At 45.2% G+C, this 14,867-nt stretch overlaps 1 protein-coding gene and 1 long non-coding RNA gene across 2 annotated transcripts in view; one reads left to right on the forward strand and one right to left on the reverse strand.

The window, feature by feature from the left end:
- The window catches only part of LOC105452025, a 65,300-nt gene extending 54,429 nt beyond the window's left edge, over nucleotides 1-10,871 (forward strand). The window contains exon 3 of the long non-coding RNA XR_974669.1: nucleotides 10,366-10,871. This is a non-coding gene — a long non-coding RNA (uncharacterized LOC105452025). The remainder of the gene's footprint in view (nucleotides 1-10,365) is intronic.
- LOC105452024 (zinc finger homeobox protein 4) overlaps nucleotides 5,093-14,867 on the reverse strand; it is a 103,443-nt gene continuing 93,668 nt past the window's right edge. Inside the window, exon 5 of the mRNA XM_011692807.1 lies at nucleotides 5,093-5,817. Coding sequence (XP_011691109.1) covers nucleotides 5,093-5,817 — 725 coding nt within the window. The remainder of the gene's footprint in view (nucleotides 5,818-14,867) is intronic.

The raw sequence follows: 14,867 nt of genomic DNA on the forward strand, positions 1-14,867 counted from the left end.
TAGTGTGTGTGTGTGTGTGTTGTTTGTTGTGTGTGTGTGTGTGTGTGTGTGTGTGTGTGTGTGTGGGTGTGGATGTGTGGGATCATCGACCGTCAGGGTGGCGACGCGCGAGGGTGGCCGTGTGGTCGACGGGAAAACGGCGCCGGCGACGTCGGGCCGCGCTTTAATTCTTCCGCAACGCAGTAATATATATATGTATATAGCATTCGTTTCCTCATATCGTTCTCGTAATCGTATTTTTTAGCTCACATCCACTCCATTACAATAATCCGCGCACACGCTTATCACTCACTCATTGTTGATTTTTAGGAACAGCTAGCGAGGTTCGGTTACTCTATCACGCAATCTCCGTACTCTCGAAACTCAAAACGCCAAAACCGCGACGCGCACCGGTTTTTTTTTCTTGCGTACACGCGCACGTACGTAGGTCGCGTTTTGAGAGTCACGCTCGTATGCGATGTGTAGCTCCGAGTTCATACGTAAAATTCGATTTTCTGTGTGTGCGTGTGTTTATGTTTGTGTGTGTACTTGTGTGCGAGATATGCGTGCGTGTATGTGTGTATGTGTGTTGAGTTTGCTTTTGTGTGTGTGTTTTGTGTATGCGCGCGTATGTATGTCGTCAATTTTTTTCTTCTGTCGCGTGTATGATTCGTGTGTGTCAACGAATATTTACGCGTTCTTTACAACGCGTCGCTCTCCTCCGTCTCTCGCGAGCAAATTCGACAAAAAACTATAAGGTCGCGATGGAAACACCGGCCGAAGCGCGCATCGTCTTGTGCGTTTTCAAAAGTGCATTTCTTCGCCTCTCTGTGACGTTTTTTTTTTTTTTACTATACGTTACGTAGGAAACGCGGCGAAGGGAAATAAATTTTCACTTCTCTTCTCACAGTCTTAGCGCCGCGGCTTTGTGAAGTTCCGGGGCGCTTTTATTAGTTTTCTTTTTCTTTTTTTTTTTTTCTTGGAACATCTTGCCCCGTGCTAGTGGTAGTGATAGAGTTTATCGTTTGCAATGTGATCCTGAAGACAGTACGGATTTGCGACTCGGCGCGGGTCGCGCGACTCCGCGACGCGTTCGCCTTAATTATAATTCTACGACTTGATCACACCCGTTAATTGTCTTATTTTGCGAGGTATCGGTTCACATGAAGAGAGATTCCGCTCTGGGTTTCTATTTTTTCTTTCTTTCTTTCTTTCTTTTCCGGTACGGTCCTGTAAAGGTGGATCGTGCCGGTCGGGAAAACGATCGGCTGAGAATTTCGATATTTCAGTGTGTGATGTTCGCTTTAGGTGTTTCTCGGTACCATCAGTACGAGTGCGGGTATACGTGCGTATTAGATGTATATGCGTATGTGTATATGTGCACAAATGTGTGTGTGTGTGTATGTGTGTGTGTGCGTGTGTCACCATTTGGAACGTATGTACGTGTGTTAAATGTACGCTAGTTCAACGCTGTAACGTTTATATAGATAATAATCAATACATGACCACATATATGTAAATATAATATCGTTAATCTATAATCATAATAATAATAATAATAATTCAAATATAATATTAATAATCGTCGTTACCAACGTTACATTAGAAAAGCATCTTTTGCAGACAGGAACCTCGAGAGTTGCTTAGTACCTTAGAAATAGTTATTACTTCGCGTTTCGTTTGATCTTCACGACCACACGTGTGTGTTTTTTTTTTAACGTCCTCGAATCTCAGACCCCCTCCCCGCTTTCTCCGAAAGAGAGAGAGACCCTCCCCGTTAACCCCCAGAGACGCGAACGCGCCCATTCGTCAGTGCATTTCTCCTTGTCCGGCATCCACCCCCTCCTCCCCCTCCCTTCCCTACGTCGCCCTTCGTTTCCACGCGAGACACCCTTGTTTTTTTTCTCCGGTATACTCTTCTTTTTTTTTTTAACCTAATGATTCGCGTAAATTCAACACGGCGGCACGTAAAACGCCGCGGTATCTCTTTCTTTTGCTTATTTTTCTTTTTGTCTTTTTTGCACTTCCGGTGGCACTTCCGGCATTCTTGTGTAGCTTCGCATACGCGCCGCATTGCATGCGCGAACTTTCGTTTTCTTCTAGAGTGAGCTTCTAGAGCGAGGAACACGACGTACGTACGCGTGTAGACACGTCACCGTTCCGGATAGTAAATCCGCGAGGATTCTAGTACGTCACAACATCATATATATATATTTATATATATGTATATATATATATATATATATATATTTATCTACTTAAATATATATTTTTTTTCTTCTTATTCATTCACTTCATTTTTCATTTATTTATATATATATATATATATATACTTTTTTTCTGTATATATACGGTGAGAATGGGTGTTTGTGTATCTGTGTGTCGTTTCTGTCGACGCGCGCATGTACTTTCCCCCCCCCCTCCCTTTCCCCACCCCTTCCCCCCCTTAAATTCTATAGTTTAACCGTAATTTATCCGTAACTTACTAGCTAGTAGTGAATTCTTTGTCTTGTTCTCGATTTTACATCATTCCCCTCCCTGTTGCTGTTCGAAAGGGGGCGCAATTTTCTCCTCCCTCTTTCCCAACCTGTGATCCGGGGGACGATGTCTGTATTTCTAAAATATTTTCGTCTGAATGCGCGCGAGATGAATTTACGTCCTCAACTGTGTTGTCTCTAAAAAATTTAAAATTCTCTCCCCCTCCCCATCTTCCCTTATTCTATATTTAATTAAAAATCCCAGATTACTCCGTTGAAATCGTCTCGATTTCGCCCAGTATTCTGATACAATGTTTCGCTCAGTACAACATTTGGCCGATTATCTGTCCGTGATCGAAAAAATTTGTAAAGAGCCGTATTTTTCACGTACGCCACGTTGCACGTGCGTATACGATTTGCGTTTGCTTCCCAGTTTACAAATACCGTAATTCGATTCTGTGCCGCTCAATTTTTTATTTGCTCGCGCGAGACCGTGGAAAAGAGGGAGAGAGACACGGAGGACACAGAGGTAAGATTCTATCCTTTCAATGATGCCGGACCCTCCCCCTCCCCCCTCTTCCCCTCCCGATTATCCCTTCCCCCACCCTCGAGCATCGATGTGTGTCAATCGGTTCGATCATCGAGCGTTGCTTAGCGATAATCGTTACAGCTACCGACACAGCTCTCTAATACCTATATCAGTTATTACTATCATTATTATTACTAGTTTCATTATTATTATTTTATTACTCTTATTATTATTAATATTATTATTATCATTAACGTTGTTACTAATCATTTGTTTAGCGTTAATAAATATAATTTATTAAATATAGGAACCATGTTTCTGGGTCTTGCTTGCTCGTTCGTGCACGCGAATCGTGTCGATGACGGGCACACCGGGGGTTTATGGTATTTATGCCGCCTTATATACCGTCGTTTTTTTCCCTTTCGTCCGCCATTTTATTACGTCTTTTTTTTTATCAAATTGCAGAAAATAAAGAGTATATAAAAAAAACGTACGTGCCAAGCCCGTGTGTACAGTGCGCGCCTGTTGTGTGTGTGGTACATGTGTGTGTGTGTGTGTGTGTGTGTGTTGTGTGGTATGTGGATGTACATGTGAATGGCAGAGAAAGTGGCAGAGAAAGAGTTTATCGTGTATGTGTGTGTGTGTGTGTGTGTGTGTGTGTGTATGCTTCTTGAATTTTCCTTCGTTCTTTTATCGCTTTCCTGAAAAGCGTTCCTCTTTTTATATATTACCTTTTCCGCGATCGCCGTCGAAGCCGCTGAACGATTCGCCACACACATACATACACACGCATGCACGCACGCACGCACGTACGCATATACACCCGCAGGCACGCAGGTCCACATGCACACACATACACACACACACACAGGTCCGTGGAAAGCCACGTGCACACGCGCGTCAAAACGAGAAAGAGAGTGATAGAGACAGTCAGATATCTATATATATATATATATGTATATGTGTATATATATATAGATGTATGTATATATATATATATATGAATATGTACGTACGTATTCGTAACGATGGCGGCGTTTTTAGTTTCGCGCGCCGCGCACCATCTACCCTACTAAACGCCGCGCCTAAATAGCGTCCGCTTGTATCTCTTCCTGCTTCCCTTTCTTTTTTTTTTTCTTAGTAACTCTGTTTTAAATCTTTATTATTACTTTACATAGGAACGTTTAAGTTAGCCCACCTCGACGCGCGTCGTTCCGCGTCGCACGACGCACTCTTGCCCACCGGAACTTCCCGTACTATTATACTCCTCTCCTCTGGAAACGTACCGCGCACATCGTTCCGCAGAAGTGCGCCCCAAGATCCGGCCTGATCCGATTCTCAAGCCGCTGACTGATCGGCCGTTCCGTCCGATCGACCGACCGATCGACCGGGTTTGTTGGCTGACCAGCAAGGAGGATTTCTCGATCGCGTTCGCCCGATCGTTCCGCAGTCGATGCCACCTAGACTAGCTCGTCCTCGTCGAGTCTCTCTGTCCTTTTGCCACCTTTCTTTCTTTTTTTTTAATTATTAATCTTTTTTTCTTTTTTTTTTTTCGTGCTACGAGAGGAACTTTGGAGAGCGCGCATCTTCACGGCGCGCGCGCTGCGCGGGATTCGCGTTACAAAAATAATAGGCGAATCGGGGGCGGGGGCCAGGGGGCAGGGAAGCGTGGTGGAGGGTGGTTGTATGTACCGGCGGTGCATAAACGACGAAATTAATAGGAGAGAACCAATCGACCGTCCGCCGCCTGAGTTAGTGTGCCTCCCTTTCCCTGCCCCTTCTCCTCACCGCCACGGGGCAAACGCCCCCCGACGGGGGTGCACCATCGGGATGGGGCACCCGTGCCTGCCCGTTCATCGCCGGTTAGGAACATTGGCTCGTTCACTGCGACGTCCTCAGGGTCCGACCTCCTCCAAGTGACGTCCATATAGGTCCTCGTCTCTCCCACTTCCGCCCGTTCTCGAAGTCTCGCCTTTCTTTTGCAGTCCCTGCTTCTATTGTTATTTGGTGCCATTTTGCGCGCAACTTCCCTGTCTCCGATAAAGAGAGAGGGAGAGAGAGAAAGAGAGAGATGGTAGACCAATCCCCGTGCTTGGTATGATGGTGCTTAACGTGCACCGGCAAGGGCGGTGACCTCCTGCACCAGCTTTTGTCGCTTGGCGTCGGGTCCATTGTTGTTGTCCTGACTGCCGACCCTGTCACTGGCCTGCGGCTGACCAGTCGTGCTCTCGGCGGCCGCGCGAGCCGCCAATAGGGTGATCTGATTGACGACGTCCTCCATTTCGTCGGTCAGCGGGTTCGTTTCTTCGCCGGATTGCGCGCCGCTGTCGTATTGTTGTTGTTGCTGTTGCTGCTGCTGCTGCTGGCGCTCTTGGGCGGCCTCCAGACGCGCCCGGTGCTGCAGCGTTTCGGCGTGGCGACGCCACTCGCTCACGGTGGCGTAGGTGCGCGTCGACATGCCGACGGGCTCGCACAACGAGCAGGCGTAACGCGCCTGCACGAGACGCAGGGCGCCGCGACGCTGCTGATTGCCCAGGTAGCAGGACCGCTGGTGCGCCAGCAGCGACGACTCCTGCGGGTACGCGCGACCGCAACGGCGACAGACGAGGCACAGTTCGGTCTCCACCTCGCGACAATGCTGGGGCGGCCCGTTCTCGTCGGCGCCGCACGGCAGGGCCGGCAGACGGACCGTCTCCAGGCCCGGATGATTCGGATCTTGCTGGAGGAACGCCTGCATCAGGGCCCGCGGCACCTGCACCTGTGCGCCACCCTCCACGTTCAGCGGCATCATAGCGTTCCCGAGTAGACCACCGCTCAAGCCCGCAGCCGCTACTGAAAGCAAATCGTCATCGGTTCTCATTAGAATAGACGCGGATACTTGTCCTAATAGATCGTCTACACGAGCCGTTTACCCTTGAGTGTTGCGTCAGTCCAGTTTCGCGTATATATTGCGCTAAAATTATTATCGCGTTCGTTTTAGATCTATAGAGTCCTATAGGTAATCAGGAAGACAATATTGAAGGATACGATCTGATTGACTGTTATAATAAGGGGGAAAAAAGTGGCACTGTGATCACGTTATTTAGACAGCCTTAATCAGACTTCCTGTAATAGCCATATTGAAAAAATGGCAGCGATGAGAAATAACATTTAACCTAACTAATTCAATGGGTCGATTTTACCACCTCTGATTAACTTGATCGGTCATATTATACTTAAGGGTTGCCAATTGCAAAACTTATTAAAACTGATCGTATTATTTTGTTCATTTTCTGCAAATTATATAATTTATTTATATAAAATATAATACTTTTAATTAAAATAATTAAGAAACTAGATTGTAGGGATGGTTAGTTTTAAATTTTGCAATTAGCAATTCGTAAATGTAATAATCAACCGATCTAAGTTTAATCGGGAATGGTGAGAATCCAATGTCGTCTCACTTTTTTATTATTTATTATCTCTCTAGAACTCTTATTTCGAAACTGAACTCACGCCGCTTTCGAGGTAATCGATTCGTTTTATGGTTGCATATCAATACAAGTTTAATATCGTAGCACTAATCTTGGCTTTTCCCAGCCTTCATGACGCAAAGGCATTCGCAGGGAGAAAAAGGAGAACGAATGCTGCAGTACTCTAAACCGACGCATCTGAATTGCATCTCGCGTATGAAATCTGTGCAGAGAGATATCTGTAATTATACGGTGGTTTCCGTCGGAACCTATTTACGAGATTACTATAAACGCCGGGGACTCTCGTGTGAGCGTTCGACATCAGCGTAAAGAGAGCATAAGATTCTAAAAGCTGTACCTGGTGACTTCTGTGCCGAGGAAAGAAGGATAGGCGCAGGGAGGGGGAGGGGGGGCCCACACGGATGGCACATTCGTGCGTAATTGATTTGTGCCAACTTAGTTGTCATAATAGCATCCCCGCCGATATAAACGGGGGAGAATTTATGCGGAACCTGTTTTCGCCCGAGCGAGACAGGTAAATTGGTAGTTATTAGCAGGCCCGCGGGCCGATGCGCATTGACGGGATAATTCCTGCGGCCGTCTCGAGGGGGGGGGGGGAGGGGAGGCCCGGAGGGATAGTCCCGATAGTCCCGGAGTCCGATGTATCGAGATGGCTCTCCACTGTCTCCCCCCTGATACGCCTCGGCAGGATGATTAATTCTAATTTCAGGATCACACGCCGCGGGATGTATAGCTCCCTCCCTCTTTCGCAAGTTTTTTATTTTTACTGTTTGGATAGATTGGTCGTGGTTGGCAAGCGCGGATAGAGAGGAAAGCGTAAAACGCGCCACCGAACTGTAGTCCGGCCGTCGTTTGATCGGATGTGTGACGCAATACGCGCGCGCGTGATCGCGAGGACCGAGGGAAGGACGCGGCGCGTCGACGTCGATTAGGCGGGTTGACAGGTTTACGCAGTGACGCGCGCGCGCGGCTATATCGCGCGTATCGTGTGTCAGATGAGGAGTCGTTACGAGGCAGGAAGTGTTAATGATACCCCTGCTCATTCGTTGGACGCTCGGTTGTAATTATCAGAGCTGGTGGGAGGAAGAAGAGAGAGAGGCGATGTGTAGGGCGGGGACGGGGGAGAGCTCTCTCTCTCTCTCTCTCCCCCGTTCCTCCGGTTCGTCTCTCAACGTCGGCGTGGAATTGATAGTTATTAGACGGGACCCCGGAGAGTACCAGGACCCCCGGTTCCGCGCCCGGTTTCGTTCTCTCTTTGTCGTCTAATGAGAATCCCTGACGCACGCACGGCGCATCCACTGTTTGACTAACACTTCTCCTTCTATCTCTCCGCCTCTCTCTCTCTCTCTTTCTCTCGGTTATACCTCTCGCTCCTTCGCTCTCTCGAACGTATCTCGCGCTCGGCGTGGATTATGGTTCACCTCGATCGGGCGCGAGCAAATAATCCGCGTTTTTATGTTCCGCCCATCGAAAGGGCCCTTCTCGGAAAGGAGGAGGCACGGCCGTGCCGCAGTAAAGAAGGGAGAAAAGTGTTACGGATAAATAGGGGATTAGCGCAACAACATTGGACACGGTGTATAGTTCTGGTCGTCCCGGTCTGCTCCCCTTTACGGCCCGGCGGCGCGGCGCGTTCGCGGGAATGTGGCAAATTCATTACCGCCACGCCGCGCCGCGACCGCGGCCGGCCGGGCCCACGGACAACGCTCGTCCGCGGTATCGGGGAGGCAGCCGCAGCTCGCTCTTCTTGCTTGATATAATCGGCTGAATAATGATCATCGAGCGCTCCACGTCGCAAATAACGCGTATACGGGTATTATTGCGGAATGAGAGAATATCGTTACACCCTTGAACGAGACGAGCAAAGAAAACAAAAAAAAAAGGAATCGCGATCCATTGCTCAAGTTCAACTTAATCCACGCGAATGCGTGTGAAATTATTTCTTACTTTATCTCGCGCGGGACTCATTGGACGTGCATTCTCTTACACTCAGGGAAATGTTTCAGCTAGAATTCTAAATATTACACTTTAAAAATTATATCGCTGTTTTATGTACTTGCTAAAAGATTGTCACACGTAGAATTTATAGCAGCAATATTCTAAGAATACAAGAAAATATAGGTCTCCTAACTAAATGTGATTGGAGTCTGGACTGATTAAACGTCATAGAGGAACTTTTTTGCTAAATTTGACAAATAGTTCAGATATAATTTCTATCTCTGTTATCTGTATTAATTAAATACAAAACACATATGGTATCGCAGTGCTTACTAATCACTTATCCGTTTTAGCTAATTTTTCGTACATAAATAATTCTCGCTATAATTGCAAGATTATTTTTTTCAGTGATTCGTATACTGAATGTTGAACCGTCCGAGTTGATGCGGCGGCAAAGTGACTCGCGCTGCCGTTTATTATTACCGCTTATCGATTTATTTGACATGTACTCGATATAAATACGAGAATTTTTGTATATCGAGGAAAAAAAGAACGTTCCCACGTCTTATCGATTAAAAGTTATCGAACTGATAAATTCGTACCTCTGCGTGGCAGCTTCAGTGCACATTAGGAATTCTAAAAATATTCCCGATAAATCATCCTCGATCCCGCGATCGACTTCTCTCTCTCTCTCTCTCTCTCTCAAGCTTGAGAGAGAGAGAGAGATCGATGAACAATGACGTTCTTTTTTTTGCCATTCTCGCGCTGAACCTTGTGCGGCATAACTCAGCCGGGGGAACCGCGGGAGTTGCTAAACGACGTTGATTTCTTTAGCCGATAAACTTCCTCCTTCGCCATCGGCCCTCCGCCGTGCGCGCGCGCGATTCGCCCAGAGAAGGTCATATAATATGATAAGGAAGATTGTTAAGTATATGTGTAATGTATATAACGGCGAGGAGAACGGCGCGGCCGGACGATCTCCGTGCGACACCCTTGAAACAATCGAAACGATCGGAGGAGAGGGATTATTATTCTTAATGAGCACTGGTTATTTCTTTGAGTGGCTTTGATTCGTCCTCCCTTTTCCGTCCTCCGTCACCTTCTCCTCCACGGCGTGTCAACAGAGCCTTTGCTCGCGTACACGCGCGTGTGTGTGTAAGTGTATATGCGTGCAAACACGCGAAGAAGAACGCGCATACGTATATACACACACATCTCTGCACGCGCATCACTTTCGTCTCGTCCTCTCTCGGAGGGGCTCATTTGCGTACGGATTGAGATAGTAGTGCCTCGGTACCGGGCGTCGCGATGTGTGTTTTTGTTTAAATGTGTGTGACCGGCGTGTACGCGAGCGAACGAACGCGCGCGCGCCCGCCGCGAGATTCTGATTGCCGGCCGCTCCCAAGTCCCCAGTGATCGTCATTGCGACCAACTCTCATTATTTAATTTCACCATGCCACTATGCTTTAATCCTTTGCGCTTGGGAATTATTCTGACCGTGATACTAATAGAGCGTATTTATATATATGGTGCTCAATACGCACAGGACAGCTCCTGCTTGAAACAAACTTCGTAATGAGTCAGAATTAATGTCCCCGTTTTATTTAGGAATAATTGACGATAAAATTCCGCACGTGTATCTCGTTGCGTTCGTATCTCTATTTAAAGAAATTTGCGTGCACGGACATAAAATTCTTCTTTTACGTATAAATATTGAAATATTTTTCTGTGCTAAAATATATTCGATAATTCACAATAGTTTATGTAATTTAAATATACATGTTGCACTGTATTTAGATTTAATTTGGCTAAATAATTAAATTGATTGTTTGTGAAATACATTAAAATATGTCATGTATAAAACAATGAAAAATTTATTTCCTAAAATATATGTAATCGATAATCGCAAAATTGTTTTTCTTTTTTAGAACAATTGTTTTTTAACTCGATTACTTTTATCTGATTGCTGCAGATTTGAAAAGCCTCCGCGGATTCCTCACGCCTGAGAACCGCTGGCCACAAGATTGCTGCGACATATGCTGGAAATTTGTTCGGCGGGAATTTACGAGCGAGTTTCCGTGTCAGAGCCAATACCTGGGCTCTGTTAGTAAGTAGATATAAGTCTGTATATCCCCTGGCGGCCATAAACTCGCATTCGAGGACCATCGAACAGAATAATCGAGAATGTCGTTAGTTAGCGCGTTCAGGAATTTTAACGGCTCGTTCGGGAAGCGCGCGCGTGGAAAAACGCAATCCGTCATGCGCGTCACTGTCACCGTTCGAAGTATGGTATGCCGAGTCCGAGTGGCGGCCACTTCGCAGATCGCAAGAGTGTATCGAACTGTCGCGCAAATCGGTCGGATGTTGAAAACAAATTATTAAATTAACACCGCGAGATTATATATTTTAATATTTATTACGTCGTTACGAAAATTATTGTTGCATGCGGATTTTGATGTGTCAAATGAAAATATAGAGGATAGGAAATATTTTCGATTTTTTATTGTCTAGAGTAGTGCAGACAATTAGATGTACTTATATATAATTTTTTTTATCTTTCTGAAGTTGAGATTATATTAATAATTTTGGTTCACAAGAGCTGTGCCTAGCTTTGGCTTCGCGAAATAATGAGCGGTAAATACAATGATGCCGCCGGTAATGTATCCTTTTATCATTATCTTACTCGCGCTAACAAGAGAAGGTGACGCAATGCAAAAAGGAGAGAAAAGGAGAAGGAAAAAAGGCCGCGACCGCGCTTTCGGAATGCGTCTGGGTGTCCAGTACGGTGTATCGAAACACGCGATATTTCACGTCGCTCGGAGGTATAATATAAACGCGATCGGTTTTTCCCATACGGCGGAATATGCAAATTCCCGACGTACCGCCACTTTGCGCTATACAGAGTCTCCGTGCTCGCCATCGCGTTTAATCGGCCCGATCCAGATTAACGTGGAATCTTAAACGCGGACCGCGCGACTCGCGCGCTCGCGTCCGCCCGCCCGCCCGCCCGCTCGCGGATCCGTCAGGAGTGCATCGCGCGGGCGAAATCACGGACTTCGCGGAGAGAGAACGATCTCTCTCGCCGCCGCCGCCGCCGCCGCCGCCGCCGCCGTCGCCGGAGGGGAGTCGGTCTTGCCGCAGGGAGGATCAGCGTGGAGTCCATAACTGCCCGTTACGCGAAGTATGCACAACGGTGCATTCCACGTGTGCACGCTAGCGCGGTTCTCACATTGGTGACCACCGCACACGTACATAGGAAAACACGTCGTTGAACGTGGGCGTGCATTCCTGCCTTCGCATTATCTCCTCCTCGCTCGTTCTCTCTCTTCCTTTCCTCTTTTCCCTCCTCCCGTGCTTTCTTCTCTCTCTCTCTCTCTCTCTTTCTCTCTCGTACACGATCCTCGGCTCTCTATCTCTTCCTCTCACCTTCTCTCGCGCCCGCTCCGTCGACCGACCATGTACGAGAAGGAATCCTCCTCTCCATTCTTTTTATTCCTCATCCAGACCCGTTATCGTGGATACCATGGCCCGGAACGACTGTTTCACACCTCCGCTCGCGCGGGAATTAGGAAATAAATTAGCGGCCGGGCTAATTTCGTTATCTCGCCCGATGGCCGCCTCACCCCACGCTTAAGACGTCAAGGCCCGGTGTCGGGAGGAGAGGGGGGGGGAGGCTGGGGGCCCCGCGACGTGGGACCCCGAGGACACGGTCGAAATCGTGTCCCGGCCACACCACACACGCGGGATCAATGGCTCTGCGCGCGCGCGCGCGCGCGCGGCGAGCGCGAGGGGCTTCGTTAAAAACGGGTCAATCCCGATTAAAACGACGGGCGAGGAGGTATAAGCTACACGGCGCCCTGACACTTCGCCCCGGCCATATTCGGAGAATTCGCGATAGCCTGGCACTCCTGTAATTAACCCACGGCGAGGAGACACTTCTGGGAAACTGGCATGAGCGATGTCGTAACTTACTCGAACATTTGTTTAATCCACTGTAGCCGCTACGCTCTGCGATATCTTGTAGTTACGTGATTGGAAATATGCCGTAGAAACGGACAAATAAGAATTAATGGTTATTCGTGTGAGGTCTCTTTTCGCAATGCTTTAATAATGTATAGATATTTGAATAATATCGTTATATACTTGGTCAGCAACAATATATAAGAATTTCACGAATTAATGCATATACGTTTCGTGTTGTTAATTAACACAAAAACATTGCAACGAGATAAATATGGGTATTTAAGTTGTAATTATAATAATTAAGGTGTAATTTAAAGATCAAAATGAAAGTAAAATTTAATAAATGAATTAAAATTAACAGCCAAAAGAAAAATAATAAATATTAATTAAAAGAAATAATTAAAATAAATAATAATTAAAAGAAATTTTAAGAAATTTAAATTAACAATTAAAAGAAATACGAAAAAATATTAAATTAGGTAAAGAATATTAAGTATAGCGTTTATCTGAAGAAACTTATTATTTTGAAAAGTTAAATTTTATGTACATTATACTGACTTTATTGTGCGAGATATAAATTCGCTAGGAGAACGTAAACAAAGTGATACGTATGCCCAAAAATCGAACAACAGCCGTCCCCAAGTCACCTGCCCATTCGGCCGGCTTTAATACCTGGACGATGTTCGTTGTAAGCGGGTTCCCCCCTCCCCCCCCTCAGAAAATGTTGGATGTCGGGAATCACGAGGAAGTCGTAATTTCCACGCGAACGAGGCAGACCCGAGTGAATTGACGACGGCTTATCTCGCGGCTCGGCCACAAAATCGCTTCGTACGCGTATCGGACAAGATAACGGCGTCGGCGTATCGATAAATTCCGCTAATTAATTATTGACGTGTCCCGGGGCTATTTTTGCACTCGCCCGGGGCCCTCCGCACGCAAAAGCGGATGTCTGCCTGCTCCTCCTCGGCCTATCCTTTCTTCTCATTCTGAATCTTCCTCTCGATAGGATTACAGAGCCCGATAGTCCGATATTCTGATTTTTTTTCCTTACAAAACGAAACCCGCTAAGAAATTTGTTTTTTTTTAATAAAAAATAATTTGTATATAATAGATGAGATTATCTAGATTAGCGATTAATGTTCCAATTGTGCCATCAGATTCATACGTGCCAGACTTACAGTCAGTGGCACAAGAGCGTGTTATTCATAATTCTGTTAATAGATGTCGTATGAGTAAAGTTTTTATGTGTTAATATTTGCAATACATTAGGCTAAAACGCTTTGAAAGTTAGATTTCAGTTCGGTTTAGTTATTGTGTTATAACTGGATAAAACACAATAGATACAGGGTACATAAAATGGAATTTTTACAAAACACTGAATTTTCATAATCTCTTCATGTTAACGCGGTTGAAAATGTATGAATTGTTATATAAAAATCTAGATGCAGAAAAGGCGTGTTTTCACTCTGAAGAAATTATTGTATCAATTACGTTCGATTTGGAAGTCATGATCTGGAGTTTCCGAGATTTTTATAAAAAACCTTGTAAAAATGCCTCGATATTTCCAAGCCTTAATCGATAACGGAGGGAACTAGATGACGTATTAATTATAAATGCATCGAAGCGTATATAATATATAACTTACTTCAAAACCATATAATTATTTTTCAAAAATCTTTTCTTTCTCAAGAGAAACAGATAACACGCTCTTGTGCCATTGACTTGTAATTAATTTTCCCTTTATATATTCCACGTTGATAAGTGATTTTTTTTTTATATCAGACAATTTGTCTAAAATTGTAATCGCTCGCACATCGCCGTCGAATCGGACACGTTAAATGATTATGATGACGTCCGTGTGGCTGGATAACGCTTAATCTCAGAGACAGTATGCGCGAGATATAAGATCTGTGTGTGCGTGTGTGACCAGAGGCAGGTGTTCCTTCGACATTTGTGTCTGTCATTTAATATAGTAGCGTGAAGCAAATACCTTTTACGAACGGCGATACGAATGTCGGGTACGTTAGGCGTTGTACGCGCGCGGCATAGTAAATACTTAATTTGTATAATGGTTGGTTTAAAAAAATCTCATTATGACATTGCACTTTGGGAAATAGATTGGATATAAACAAAAAAAACAAAAAAAGATGAAAACGAATATGCGCTCGATCGTGAAATTGTTTGCATCTGCTGGCACTTGACGCTTGAAAAGAATTATTATTGAGTTCTTATATCAGTGAATTGATTTTAGCTCGACATCCAGAATTTTCCGAAATAAAGTCTGATTTACACAATGCACATTTGTTATAATAACAACTAGTCTGCTGTGTTTTCTAAATTATTTCTTTTAGAAAATGAACAGCTAAAAAAAAGGAATTTATTGAATTATACACTGAGAAAAAAGTTGTTAATTAAATGCGTTCTATTAATACTTTTTAATTTAATTATATGTTTTTGAGTTAAACATACATCAACATTAATATGATATTTTTGTAAATTAACAATTATTTT

The sequence above is a fragment of the Wasmannia auropunctata genome, unplaced genomic scaffold (assembly GCF_000956235.1).
Source record: "Wasmannia auropunctata unplaced genomic scaffold, wasmannia.A_1.0 LD336038.1, whole genome shotgun sequence".
NCBI lineage: Eukaryota > Metazoa > Arthropoda > Insecta > Hymenoptera > Formicidae > Wasmannia > Wasmannia auropunctata.